Genomic DNA, 15,846 nt, shown 5'->3' with positions numbered 1-15,846 from the left:
AGAAAGACTTCGTAAAATATTATCATATGGCAACGAGCAGGGAATAAAGATTGTAGTTTTTGTTTGTCAAAAGGAGACCCAATATCTTTACTCTTTTATCAGGACATCGTGACAAATGTTTCACCTAGAATCATCCGGGGGACTACCTCTGGCCCCATGTATGGCCCTGGACAAAGCTCCTTCCTGAATATAGAGCTCATCAGTGAAAAAACGGCTGCATATTGGTGTCAAAGTGTCACTGAACTAAAAGCTGACTTTCCAGACAATGTAAGTGTGATTTAACGTCTAAAACAAAAGAATTGGCATAAGTTGGTGAATGTTTATTTAAACATCCAATTCATAGGCTTATAAATATTAATGTGTATAATATATTTTATTAAAGAATCTGCCAGTTGCTTTGCTGATGCATAGAAAGATAAAAAAGAAAGAAAAGCTCAAGAACTCATAAAAATCTGCACAATGTGAGGCTTTGTTATAAATGGGTGCTATGCAGATGGAAGAAGTATCTACATAAGCAGGAGGAAGAGAAATGAAATACTCATTTTATTGAGTTGATTTTCACCGTATGTGGCTAGTATTTATGAAGGTGATGACCTTAGGAAGAAATTGCAGACTATAAATCATTTTAAATATAAACCTGAGGCATAAGCAGAATATCTTCGTTTATAGTGTGTTTGTATTTTTTCAATAGAAAATAATTTACCAAATAATTTTAATACCTTTATACTAAATGAATCGCTGTTTTTTTTTTATGAAGCCCTTTCTTTAAAAGTACTGTGCACAATGATCACACATGTTTCATTTCTTTATGGATTTTTACATGTTGCCAGGAGATGGTATTTTCTCTTCAGTAGATGGTTAGAGTTGTCCTTGATGTCATCCATCCATTCTTCCTCCCCTTCCCTCACCTCAATGCACATATGCATACACACACACACACACACAAAAAAAAAAAAAAAAAACACTCATTCTTCCTCCACCCTCTCATTTACTTTCCTAGGGCTGGTGATGGATGGAAGTTGAGGTTTGAGCAATGTGTATCTTTATGTTGTAGAAAAGATTCAAAGACAAATTGGAATGGCTTAAGAATAAAATAATAATATTTTGAATTCTAATGAAATCTGTGGATGTTTTCCCACAGATGGATAAATTAGAAAATCTTAACAGAGACTTTTGCTGTCATACTATTGTCTAACCTACCAAGTTTTTGTTTCTGTTTTTTATGTTTTAAAAAAATTCCTAATTGTTTCACAGTTTTCTTGCATTGAAACAAAATATAGATGCAGAGAATATAATTAACCTTCCTCAAGTTAAACCCTCAAATATGAAGGGAGCTATCAAGACTCATATGAAATCTATAGCTTCTGTTCATTAGGAATTTTTCACTTTCTAAAAATGATGTTGCAAATCATGTCTATGTTCACATTATAAAATCAACTGTAATAACAGTTATGTTGGGTTATTTGTTTTTTAAAGGACCCAAAGCTTATGGGAAGCTTTGCTCATTATGACAAGGACAAAAAGTCAACCATAAGAATTAATATATTTTTAACATGGCCTAGAGCCTTAAGTATTATACTAGCTACTGACCATGTAATAACCTAATAACGATAAGTTTGAGCTCTTATAATATTAAACTATGCTTCTTACTATGATAAATGCCTTATATATTTTAACACTCGGTCTTTAAATAATCTTATAAAATAGGTACTGTTACTTCCCCATTTCACAGAGAGGAAACACAGAAGTTAAGTAGCATTCCCAGGGTTACACGGCTATTAACAATGGTCCTTCCTCATCCACAGTTACTGTTTTCGTGGTTTTAGTTACCAATAGTCAACCAGGGTCCAAAAGCAGATGATTTTGCATTTCATGTATGCTTAGAAATTCAGTTGCTTAAATCTATGTCACAGTGCTTTTGTTATTCACCTCACTTCATCTCATCATGTAAGCATTTTTTCATCTCACATCATCACAAGAAGAAGACTGAAGACAGTACAATACAGTATTTTGAGAGAGAGAAAGATCATATTTTTTTGAGAAAGATCATATTCACACAACTTTTACTACAGTATGTTGTTATAATTATTCTATTTTATTATTGGTTATTGTTAATCTCTTATTGTGCCCAATTTATAAACTAAACCTTTATTGTAGAAATGTATATATAGGAAAAAGTATGGGATTTAGAGGGTTCAGTGCTACCCATGGTTTCAAGTATTCACTGGGGGTCTTTGCACATATCCCCCATGGATCAGGGGGGATTATTACAGTGAAGCCAGAATTTGAACTTGAAACTTGCTTTTTAGCATCTGTGCTCCTGCCTAATGACAGAGATTTTTTAATGCATCTACTGCAGTATCATTTCAGGCCTTTAAAATTTCAATATTACTTTTGAATGCAACATAAGAATACTATGAATGTAATTTCTCCAAATATTGTATTTAGATAAGCCAATGTATCTGAAAAAAAAAAAAGTTTTCCTGGAAGAGAACTCCTACCAATGGCTTGTCTTTAGTTCCATCTACCCTCTTCTGGGCAGGAGTGAAATGTTAAATAATGGCCTCCAAGAAATTATAGTAAGTAGACAAGAAAGCTGAGATGAAACCACTCACTTTGTAATTCCACAAGCAAGTAGAAAGAAGACGCACATATAACTGTTCTTTTCAATTTCCCTGAAAACAATTTGCTTCTCCTATAATGCTTTTTTCTACTGAGAAAACAACGCATGCATTTATTTTTCTAATTCTTACACCATTTCAATTATACTCATTATTCTTTTTCTATATTCTTAGAACTAGTCTCTAACATTTTTATTCCCCATATCAAAGACAACATTTTAAATACAATTAAAATGGCATTCCCATTTGAACCCCTAGAAATAATGTGTTGCACCTAGATATTGCCATGCTGAGACTAGAATATCCCCTACTGTTTTGGAATTACTCTGATGCTAAACCCAATGAGCTGAATGAAAGAAGGTGACCCTTCATTTTCCAAGTTTAATTATCACTCTCACTGGAGTTTTCCCACATCATTCTCAAGTGCGTGGCTGCCACCTTTAATGACAGAGATCGGATAATTCAACCCACCGTGGCAGCTTCTAAGCAAGGGCTAACTTTTCTGAAAAAGAAATTATCCTGGGGTTTGTGGGGAAGGGATGTAGGTCAGCTGATATCAGCAGCTAGTATCTCTCTTTCTAGAGAGTCTAGGCACCAGTTGACCATGAACTGGAAGAGACAGTGGGAAGAACACCTTGAATAGAAAAACATCGAGACCCCTGAAATGCATTGTAAGGGCTTGTCTCTTCACTATCACACAGTTGCAGCAAAGCCCACACTTAGATTAGACTTCTGCCCAGCTTTCAAGGTTTCCTTTTATTTATCTGTGAATTAAATTTGGCACACAGATCATTGTAGTGACGATTATTACTAACTAAGAGGTTTTTTTTGTTCCTAAGCTGAGATTTTTCAATGCTTATTATGAAATGTACTGTATAATTAGGGCTTACAGAAATCAATTTTAAGTGAATCCTTTCATTCCCATTGCAAAAGCCTTAGAAATAGTATATTTTAGGCTTTGAAAAAAAAATTTTTACCAAAAAATACATGCTGCATTTTGTCTGAATGCACTGAATTAGCAAACAATGACTGACATTTTCTATCATTTGTGGCAGCTAAAGTAAGAGTTAGGCAAAAGATAGGGATTTAGCAGTGAATTAGCTGGTGAAGATAGAAAAGGGAGTGATGGCTTTGTTAGAGAAATTAATAAAGGAAGAACAATTGATATGTAAATATACTTCTGTTATAATACACCTCATTCTACTGAAACCCTTTCTGAGTTCATTACTGAGAAATCAACATTGCCCACATGAAGTCCAAAATGATTCCAAAGTTGTTGTTCTTCATCAGTATTCCTGAAAGTGGTTTCCTGACCAATAGCCTCAAAATACAAAGTTTTTAACTTTGTATGGAATCCTTATACACCCTTGTGAAGCCTAAAAGCCTTTCTTCAGAATGTTTTTGAATGTGTAAAACCCAATTCAATAGTTTGCAAAGGATACCCATTGCATTAAAATAGAATGCTAAACTTATTTTTAAAAATACGATATAGTAATGCATGTTCCTCTGTAACAAGTCACTAAAAACACAGCCTTGTGGCAGATCTAATAACTACTGCAATTTTGACATATAATGGTGACTATCAATGACACCTTGAGATATCTGTAACAACAGTATTATGATCTTCTGTGGCTTCTGTTGGTGCAAAGTTACAGGTTAGTACTACTGTGGTTCATTGTATTCATGAGGAAATGCCAAATTTCAGCAGGAGGTTAGTGAAAATAAAGATCTAAGTTTTTTCCCATCCTACTTCATTAATTTCTTGTATTCTATTGACTATGGACACAGCTTCAGAATCTATGTCCTGTGGTTCTCAGTTCTGAGTGCATATTAGAATCACTTGGGGAGCTTCAGAAAAGCTATTTATGGTTAGGCCCTGTCCTAGTTCAGTCCTTTCAGAAATTCTGGCATGGATAGAATGAATATATATCCCTCTCTGTGTGTGTATGTGTATGTATGTGTGTGTGTTTTATTTAGTTCCTCAATTAATTCTGCATTTAAAAGCAGCATCATTCATAATCCTTGACATACATCATTAAATATTTATAAAAGTCCTGTATCAGAACTTGAGAGCCTTTTATAGGTGCTGGAACTATACTATGAGCTTTATGTATCTGTGAAGCAGAGTTTTTCCTCAGTTTATAGATGAGGAAACTGACGTTTTGAAATATTGCATCGCACAGGGCACTTGTGTCACACAGCTAGTAAGTGAGGTCACTTTCCATTACACCTTGAGGTATTTCACTTGGCTCTAAAGAACCTGAAGAATTAAGAGTAATAATTTATTTCAGTCCTCCCTTACCCACCCACTCAGATGGGTCAATTATATTGAACTCTCTTAACCACAGATTCTCAAATATAAAACAAAATCTTTTTATTGGACAAAGAAATAAGTCTGTCTTCAGCCAACCATTATTTTGTCATTAGTCTCAGCACAGGACATTTTATAGCTCAATACCTACTGCTTTGCAGGGATGTAGCTGACTGTAGAAAACAATGTCAGTGACTCAGCATGGACTGGTTTGGTTTGAACTGTTAATTGGTCCCATTTTAAGTTATGTATTTGAAAATAGGGAGTCAGGAGGTTCAGTTGGATCTATATATCCTCAAAGCAAGGAGGATGCTCGCTGCTTATTCAGTGGATATTCATCACCCTATAACTCCTTCAGTCTTCTTATAGGCACTGTGAAGGCTGACTCAGCAGAAGCAGGCTTTCTTTTCTTTGGATTATTTATAATTAAGTTTTACTCATTAGAAATAAGGGGATTTTGTTACCCCCTACTCAGTCCATTTAGAAAGATAAAATTTTGTTACAGACAAAACTATAATACATATGTTGTCAGTCCAACAGTCACCAGTACAGGGTTGGGTTTTTTATCTTTTTTTTTTTTTTTGCTTTCATTTTTTATTAAACCATTGCTTTCTTATCACAGAGATTATAAAACATAAACATCACCTTGACCCTTTCCCCCTCATATCCTGAAGAGGATATTCACCTACAGAAATGTAAGCATTTCTGCACTGGAGGGGCTCCCTCTGGAATTTTTTCAGCTTGTCAAGTCTCTGTTTCTGTCAACTTTACACATTCCCAGGTTGACTTATTTTAAATAAATTAGGAAACTGCTAGAGCAGGTATTGAAGGGAAGGCTAGCATATCTCCAGGAAACTCCTTTCCTCCTATACACCATGAACTCTAGAGGACATAGATACTTCCCAACTTCCTTTCTTTGCTAAAGTTCAGGAGAGTTATCTGATGACATTACTTTATTGATTTTTTAAAAGATCGATATAGCCAACAAAAAAATAAAATAAAATGAATCATAATAGTAATTGAAATTTAAAAAGTTAAGTGGATGGAAGTAAAGTAATCCACATCCAATTATACTAACAAGTATCTGTTTTCACTTTCTAATAGAGTCTAAGAGCTAAAGGCATGAGGTTTAAAGTCAGGATGAGTTTGAATCTCAGGATATCCTCTGACTTGCTGTTTATTGGCACTCACAACCTCAACATCCTTATCTGTTCGATAACAATAACTATTATCAGAGGTTGTATAGATTAAGTAAGATATTATATGTAACATGTTTGACACATTGCAGTTATTCACCATTATAAATTGTATTGCATAGAATATCTTTATGCTTTTAGCTTTTATTGCTACTTAAAATAATAATTAGTTTTCATGAAATATTCTAAAGGATTTCTAAGTCAAAGGTAATAGTATATTTTTAGCTGTTGAAGTATATTGCCAGTCGATTTTCAAAGTATTTGTAAACAGTTCATATAAAAGTCACTATTTTAGAAATAATTACCAACTAAAAAATTAAAAACTCACTAAATATGCTTTTTGGTGATTCTTCTGAACCTGAGTTTATTATACGTTATATAGAATGTAAAGTCTGATTCTTTGTTCAGTGTTTTATTCATTATACTTCTGTGCTTTAATGTCATTCATTCTTTTGACTTAGTTTCCAATTAAAACAAGATTTAAATGAGTTATTTTCTTAGTATCAGCATAGAAACAAAGAAAATTTAAAATATATTTAATTCCTCGAAGCAAGAGTAGCCAAAATAAATCAGAATACATAATGTAATTCATAGTTCTGTGATTAGTTTCTGGACAAGTTTGTTTGTGGGGACTTTTTTTTTTTTTTTTTTTTAGATAGGATATTTCTAGTTCCTTAAAAGAAAGCATTAGGTGTCATTTAGGTAGAGTTATGGGGACTTGATTCACCATCCCAACTGAAATAGCAATTTAAAAAAAATTATAAAATATATGTGACAATAGTTTTTAAAACTTGAAACATCAGTCAATAAAGGCACTAGTCACTGGGAGACAGAAAACCAAGGAAATGAGCTCTACCATTGCTTCAGAAGGTTTCCAGGCCACATTTCAGGGAGTAAAACCCAGGGATCTCTCTGAGTTGAGGAGACAGAACTGAAAGTCCAGAGAGACCAAGGTGGCCAGAATTCACGAGACAGAGCACCAGCAAGCAGAGAGCTACATACAGAGACTACTCCAGAGACCTGCAGAAGGTCCCCCTTGAGTGTTCAGCAGAGTACAGATAAGCTCATGCATTTAAGTGAATTACGAGGGACTGCAGAAAGAACTTTCTGAATGGGTTAGAGGGACAAGTACTCAGTTCTTAAATGGGCCTGGGAATAATGACTCTTCCTGCTAGCCAGACTGGAAAGCCCTATGATTGACAATTAACCATAGGCTGAACACTGCTTTAGTCATGCCGAACAAACCTTAAAAGCAAGACCTGAAAGGATCAAACTATCTCCAAGTAACTTAGCTGCAACTCAAAACAAAATATAGAAATAAAAAATATCTAGGACCAAACAAGATAACATTCACAGTGTCTGGCATTCAATTAAAAATTACCTATCATGTAAAAAAATAGGAAAATATAATCTAAAATAAGAGGAAAATCATTAAATTAAAACTGTGCCAGAACTTATGGGATGTTAAAATTAGCTAGCAAATGGATTAAAACTGTTTTTACAAATATATTCCATATGTCCAAACCAAGAGATGGAACACAGATAAAAACAAACAAAGCTGCACTAAACCAGATTCCCAGAATGAAAACTACAATGAATAAGATGAAAAATATACTGATAAAGTTATTAATGGCATATTAGGCATTGCAGAAAAATGATTAATCAGCTTGCAGATACGGCAATAAAAATTATCTAAGGTAAAATTCATGCAGGAGTGGGAGGATGTTGGAGAGTGGGGAGTAAGCATACTGTTAGTGAGCCAGGGACAACTACATATTAGTGGCCTAGTATGCACTGGATTTTTAAAGTTTGAAGAAAAAAAACTGGTCCAAATTTTCCCAGTTTTACATAAAACTACAAACCTCCCCATCTGCCAAACAAACAAACAAGAAACTTGAGCTACACGCATAAGAAACACAAAGAAAATTTCACCAAGGAGTACATCATAATCAAATTAATCAAATCAGTTATAAAGAGAAAATTTCACAAGACAAAAAGCATGTTTCATACAGAAGAACAAGTACAGAGGTTACTGTTTTGATTTGTTGTCAGAAAAAAATGCAAGCTAGACGACAACTTTCAAGTGTTGAAAGAAAAAAATGACAACTGTTAATCTAGATTTCAAAATTCAGCAACATATCTTTCAAAAATACAGGTGAAATAAATATTTTTTGACACAAAAAAGACTAAAAGAATTCATCACTGAGGGATTGGCATCACAGGAAATATTTTCTTTAATGTTTTAGGCAGAAAATAAAATGATGCTAGGTTGAAATATGGAAGTACACAAAGGAATGAAGAATACAGAATTTGTAACTATAAATAACTACTATTTTTAATTCACTTTAGAAGAGAATTGTCTTCTAAATACAGAATACAGAATTTGTAACTATAAATAACTATATTTAATTCACTTTAGAAGAGAATTGGTTATTTAAACAAAAATATAACAGTATATGGTTTATAAAATATATTAAGGTAAAATATATGATAATAGTACAAAAGTTGTGAGGAAGAAATGAAAGTATACTATTGTAGCTTCTAACACTTTATGTAATTTTTTTTTTGTCACTTGAAGATAGACTGTGATAATTTGAAGATGTATACTCCAAGCTCTAAACAGCCAATAAAAAAATATGTCTGAGAATTATAGTAAAAAGGCAACAGTAGAGGTATAAAATGGAATCATACAGAGTACTCAACCAAAAGAAGGCAGAAAAAGAGAGAAAGGCTATTAAAAAAGAGACAATGCAAATAGAAATGCTATAGTAAAGAGATAGAGTTAAACCTAACCATATTGATAATCACATTAAATGTAAATGGTCTGAACATACCCAGTTAAAAGGCAGAGATGTTCAGATTGAATGAAAAAGCTTGACTCAACCACATATACTGCCTATAAGAAAAACAATTTTAAATATGAAGACACAAATAGGAGAAAATTGTAGCAATGGAAAAAAATGTACCATGCTAAAAGAAGTCTTAATAATTTTAAAGAATTCAGTTCATCCAAGGTATGTATTCCAACCACAATAGGAATATATTGGGAAAATCCCAAGATATTTAAAAAATAAATATCTAAATAACCTTTGAATAAAGGAAAAAATCATGAGAATTAAAATTATTTTGAACTGAATGAAAATTAAACTAAGAAATTAAAACTATTGTATTCATAAAAGCATTACTAATAGGGAAACTTATAGCATTAAACACATATATATATCAGAAATGAAGAAAGGTCTCAATTACTGCAACTTTTATCCTAAATACTAGAAAAAAAAGAACAAACTAAACTCCAAGTAAATAAAATGATGATATAATAAAGATCAGTGGAGGAAATTAATAAGATAGAAAGTAAAAATAGTGGAGAATACCAAGGAAAGTAAAGCTTTGCAAAATTTCTTGTAAAAACAAATGAAATTTATAAAAACATCCAGACTAATGAAGAAAAAAGGAGAGAAAAAACACAAATTATCAGTATAGGGAATGAGAAAAGTAGCACCACTGCAGATTCTATAGATATTAAAAGAAAAATCATAAAATAATTATGAACAATTTTATGTAAGTAAACCGGTCAGATTCCTTGAAGACACACACTATCAAGGCTTAGTCAAGGAGCAATAGATAATGTTAAAAAAAATTGAATTTATAGTTCAAAACATTTGCCTGAAGAAAACTACAGGCCCAGATGGCTTCATGAGTAGATTTTTTCAGCTATTTATGGTCTAAAGAATAATTCCAGTTCTACACACACTCTCTCAGAAAAGTAAAACAGGGAGACCACTTCCCAACTAAACCTATGATGCCAACACCCGGATACCATAACTGGATGAAAACAGGACAGGAAAATAAAAGTATGGACTCTTATCCTTCATGAAGATAGATGTAAAAGTTCTAAACAAATTTTAACAAGTATAATCCGATATTACATAGAGTATATTACATCATGAACAAACGAGGTCTATCCCAAGAATTCTAAGTAGGTTTAACATTTGAGAATATTGTAATTCACATAAATGACAAACTACATAATAACAACAATAGAAATTGTATAATTATTTCTATGAACCAACAAAAAATTCAAAGAAATATAAAAATGTTTCTAATTTAAAAGAAATTTCAGCAAACTAAGAATAGAAGAGTTATTCCCTAACCTAGTGAAAGGCGTTAAAAAGAAACAAACAGGTTATCCCTGGATGGCTGGCTCAGCGGTTTAGCACCTGCATTTGGCTGGGGTGTGATCCTGGGATCCTGGGATGGAGTCCCACATCAGGGTCCCTGCATGAAGCCTGCTTCTTCCTCTGCCTGTGTCTCTGCCTCTGTCTCTCATGAATAAATACATAAAATCTTAAAAAAAAAAAAAGAAAAAAAAACCTATAGCCAACATCATAGTTAATGGTGAAAGACAATATTTTCTTCCTAAGAAAAGTAAGTTAAGGGTATCTGCTCTTACCATTTCTATTCCACATTGTGCTAAAGTTTCTGTTAAATAAGAGAATGACAACAACAAAAGATATGCAGATTTCAAAGGAATAAGTAAAACTTTTTTATTCACAGATGACGTGATTGTTTATTTAGAAAATGTGATTAAATGTAACAATAAAAAACACTTTATTTACAAAAGCAGGCTGTTGTTCTCAGATTTGACTTTTTAAAAATACTGCATTAAAATAGTGTATATCTTCATTACCAACTTTTTTGTACTCTCTTTAGTTCTGTACCCCAGGAGAATGTCTAACTCACCTCATCCTGGTCATGGCCTGTCAAAATACTGCTTTAAATAATAAATGAGTTTATTAGCAAGGTTACAAGATACATGACAAACTTATAAAAATCAATCATACTTTTTATATGTTCTCAATAGACAAGTGGAAACTAAAATAAATGTGTCATATAATATTAATATATCAATAAGAGCATAGGGATAAATCTGACAAAGATGAGAATGACATCAACTTTGAAACTACAAAATATTGTTGATATAAATTTTAAAAAACCCTACATAAATGGGAGGCTATATTGTGTTCAAAGAACTGGAAAATTTCATACTGTTACGATGTCAAGTATCCCCAGGATGATATAAAAATAAAATGCAATGCTAACCAAAATGTTAGCATTATTTTTTCGGTAGAATTTCACAAGCTGATTCTGAAATTCCTATGGAAGTGCAAAGGACTTATAGTAATCAGAATCTATTAAAAAAGAACCAGTTTGGAAGTCTAAAACTTTTTCATTTCAAGACTTATTGTAAAACTACACGAATCATGATAGAGTGATACTGGCATAAAAATAAATATACAAATAGATTAATGAAGAATAACAAGCCTCAAAGTAACTCTCATGTTAGTTGTATGAACAACTGATTTTTTGGTTAAGTTGCAAAGAAGAAATTCAGTGAACAAAAATTCAGTCTTTTCAACAACTAATACTAGTAAAATTGGATATCCAAATTTTTTAAAAAGTAAATATTGACTCACATCTGACATGTTATATAAAAATTAATTCAAAATAGTCATAGATCTATGAAAAACCTATGAAATGAAATGAAAAAACCTAAAACTATAAAACTTCATAGGAAAACATCAGAGAAAGTTCTTGTGACCTTAGGTTAGGCAAACATTTCTTTAGATATATACCAAAAGCACAGTGTTTGAAAGAAAAAAAAGGGGGATGTGATTAACTCAAATTTTAAAGTTTTGCTCTTCCAAAGCTGTTGTTAAGAAAGTGAAAATATAAACCAGAATGGGAAAAAATATTTACAAATTATATACCTGATGAAGGACTATATCCAGAATAATTTTTTTATGTCCAGAATATTTAAAGAACATTCCAAATCCATAATAAGAAAGCAAATAACCGAAATAAAGAAGAAAGAAAGAAAGAAAGAAAGAAAGAAAGAAAGAAAGAAAGAAAGAAAGAAAGAAGAAGAAAGAAAGAAAGAAAGAAGAAAGAAAGAAAGAAAGAAAAAAGAAAGAAAGAAAGAAAGAAAGAAAGAAAGAAAGAAAGAAAGAAAGAAAGGAAGGAAGAAAATAACCCTTCCCAACTGGAGCAAAAAATTTGAGCAGATACTTCACCAAAGAAGATTGTGAACGATAAATAAGCAAATGAAAATATGCTCAACATCATTAGTCATTACAGAAATGCAAATTAAAACCACAGTGACATATATGCCTATCAGACTGCATAAAATTTAAAAGAACTGATCATACCAAATGAAGGATATGGCAAGGATATGGTGAATTCCCACACATGGAGCATGATAAACACGTTGTCTTGTGATGATCATTTCAAAGTACATACACATGTCAAATTTCATAAAATTGTATGCTTTAAATATATATAATTTATTTTGTTATACTTTAATGTATAAATAATTGTACATATATAACATACACAATTTTTGTGTATATGTATAATGTATAGAATTATATATAATTTATATGACATACTATAAATAGCATATGTAGAATATATATCATATATAAAAATATAATTCAATAAATCTGTTTAAAAATAGGTTCAGTTTAAAATTATAATGACACTTTTCATGGAATGTGTCCTGGGAATTAATTTTGGGTTTAATTGGATTGGTAAACCCCTGTCACCAAGCTCCTCAATCCCTATCCCATTGTTTGAGCCACCAGTCAATTATTTTTTTTTATTTTTTATTTTTTTAGTCAATTATTATCTTCCACAAAATTGTCTAGCATTTTGGTCACATTCACTTTGATACTGACTCATGGGAATTAACAGGCTAAAATGACCTTATGCTGTATTTAAAAAAAAAAAAAAAGAAACATTGGGTTGATTTTTGAGCTTCTGCTTTGTGGGACATTAAAAATGCTAGTGGTTCATGTCATTCACTAAAGGAAAAATCAGCAGAAAATTTACCAAAGCTTTTTAAATAGTCCACATTATACAGGCATTAACTGCCTACAACATACTTTTTCTCAAACTCCCCTTTACTTTGTAATTTGTCAGGCTGCCTTTTGGGTACCAATATTTTCTTCTCCATTTGGAAGTATGGCATGCAATACACTGAACCATGTTGAAAGAGACCCTGGGGATGGCTATGATGCATTGAATTTAGACTCTTTCTTAGTATAAACTAGCTCATGAGAGAGGCAATAGAAACAATTTATATATTGTATATGTTTGCTACATAACCAGACCATGTCATAAAATGAAACCCTCTCCATACTTAAATAGCTTCTGAGTTTTGTTCAGTGGGCTCGCTTACTTAATGCCGATTTGGTAATCTCTCATCGTTCTAATGTTTTTGTAGAGAACTCTACTCAAACACATTCGACTCTTAATATATTCAGGAAACCAGGAGTGAGAAAGGATCAAATAAAACCTTCTACTCTCTTTTCCTTGCCCCGTGCATGTTCCTAAAATATACCTTTTTGTCTTAAAGTTAGGAACATTTAAAAAACAGAAAAAAGAAACCACTACTGTTTTATGAGAGGCTTAAAAGTAGGAGGGAATATGAAGGTTTTTATTTAACATAAGACACTACAATTATATGTGTTGCATATACTTTGTTACAAACTGCTTATCCTATTTTACTTTTTGGAGAGGATAGGAGCATGCTGATAGACAACATTTTTCCCCCAGCTTCTTTTTTTGCCACTAGGCATTTTATTCTTTTACAATGTACCCTACAGGGAATATTCCAGAGATTTATTTTTCACAAGGAACTATTTTCATATTTTCCCCTTAGGTCTTTTAAGACATTTACTTGGAAGTATTCTCTTTATTCTTTAAGAGAGTTAAAAAAACAATAATAAAAACTAGTAGTGCTATTTTAAAGATTTGTATAGTGTAATATAATGACTGTTTTTTTTTTCTTTTTTTAACCATTATTTATGGTTGGATAACTGATTCCATTTAAGGAGAATTTGAGTCTCTATCTGAGACCTACAAATAATATCTAATTAATTGTAAACCATCTAAAAGGAAAATGTCACAGAGGCCTTGGACAACTGATTTAATCACCAGGCAAACCAAACATTCTTACAAATGAGGTAAACTTTGATAGAACAAATATGTACAATGAACCCTCCAAATTACTGAAAATTGTATTCTGTGGGATTTGTCTTCATTTTAAGAACTGCAGTTATGAAAATATACATTAGAATGAGGGCCATGTTAGTAGGAATAATGTATATCTATACAGGGAACTTGCAATTATCCATTTCAATCACAGGGAAGAGTTGATGAATGGAATTCATCAATAACAATACAGTATTTTTACCAGTATCTTCTAGTTTTATACCAAGAGTGCATTTCATACTCGTGTTAGAGATAAATGGAAGGACTTAAAAAAAAAAAAAAAAAGGAACAGAAGGAAAGGAAAAAAACAAGCATCTTTCGACAATGAGCTTTTTGCTAAAGTAAACCCCAAATCTTAAGGGAAGTACAAGAAGCAAAAATTGAAAAGGAGTTTTGGAACTTAAAACAAAATAACTTACTAATTGTGTATACCCATTTATTTTTACACAAATCTCTATTTCTCTGAGTTGACCTCATAATGACTTTGTAAGGAAGGCATGAAAATCATCCTCATTTCATACTAGAATCTGATAGCTCGGGGAAGGTAAGTAATTTCTCAAGGATTTTTCTCAGATTGTAAATGGTAGACTTTCATATTGATAACAGAACATCTGACATACATACACTTACAATAGAAAATTAACATTTTTTTAAAAGGCAAGCTTTAGAGTAGTTGAAGATGTTCACGTATGATTCGCTTTTTCTTTTCACCTGGATTTTCTTCCCCTTCTGGTGGAGGTGCTAATGAGCAGAGAAATGGTAAAGGTAATCAGCCAGAGGGAAGAGAAGAATCAAAGACCTAGATAATTCGCAAACTGGAAAATGAGCTCCTAACTAATCAAGACTGGATTGTAAATAGGATAGAAAGAATTTATGCATCCCTGGTATTGGCCTGAATAGCATTTGTACCCAATCCAAGAAAAGTATTTGTGAATTTCACAGTTGGCTATTTTTTCTCCCTTTGAGATTTTTTTCCTGAACTAATTATCCATTGTGTATGTGAAGCAAAGAAATAACTTACCATTAAAGTCATTTTTTGAGGGGGATATTTCACTTCGCATGTTGTTAAAATGCCTGGAGCATTAATAAGGAATGAGTTAACTTTATTAATATAGCTTCTTCAGGGAGTTTCTGATCTATATACTGATCACCCAAAAGGAAATTTTTTGTAATATTTTATTCATGCAAAATTTAGGGAAGTAACTAGATTGACTAATCTTTCCATAATAAATAATTTAATTTAACTTTGTGCTGCTTTTTTGCATTTTAATTTCTTCATAATGTGTCCTTTAAAACCCCAATATTAAAATGATCAGTGACTGTTTGTGCTTGATTTAGTTTAAATTGTAAATTTAGTTATGGCTCTTGGGTTACAAGGTGCAGGGGAAGGTGCTTTAATATAGGAAGTGAATACATTTATAGATTGGAAAAGTTATATGTGTGATCATTTTTTTAATGAATTGTTGGAAAGAGTGTAGTAATCAACACAAACAGTGACCTATAGCAGTGCATAACAATAGTTGTTATGGTTACCTAGACTGTAATTACATCTCAAATACTTCACATTTCATATACTTTCATACGAACTATTTAACTGCAGGGTTTTGTGTCGTGTCTTGTAGAGTTGTTGCCGTTGTCTTTGGTTACCGCCTTCTAAGAACTT

General features: G+C 32.1%; 1 protein-coding gene across 1 annotated transcript in view; it reads left to right on the top strand.

Moving 5' to 3' along the window:
* DPYD (dihydropyrimidine dehydrogenase) overlaps positions 1-15,846 on the top strand; it is an 802,527-nt gene that overhangs the window by 480,216 nt on the left and 306,465 nt on the right. The window contains exon 14 of the mRNA XM_055340016.1: positions 103-267. Within this exon, the coding sequence (XP_055195991.1) occupies positions 103-267 (165 nt within the window). The remainder of the gene's footprint in view (positions 1-102; positions 268-15,846) is intronic.

The sequence above is a fragment of the Nyctereutes procyonoides genome, unplaced genomic scaffold (assembly GCF_905146905.1).
Source record: "Nyctereutes procyonoides isolate TBG_1078 unplaced genomic scaffold, NYPRO_anot_genome, whole genome shotgun sequence".
NCBI classification, from domain to species: domain Eukaryota; kingdom Metazoa; phylum Chordata; class Mammalia; order Carnivora; family Canidae; genus Nyctereutes; species Nyctereutes procyonoides.
This window is presented reverse-complemented; position numbering and strand designations above follow the sequence as displayed.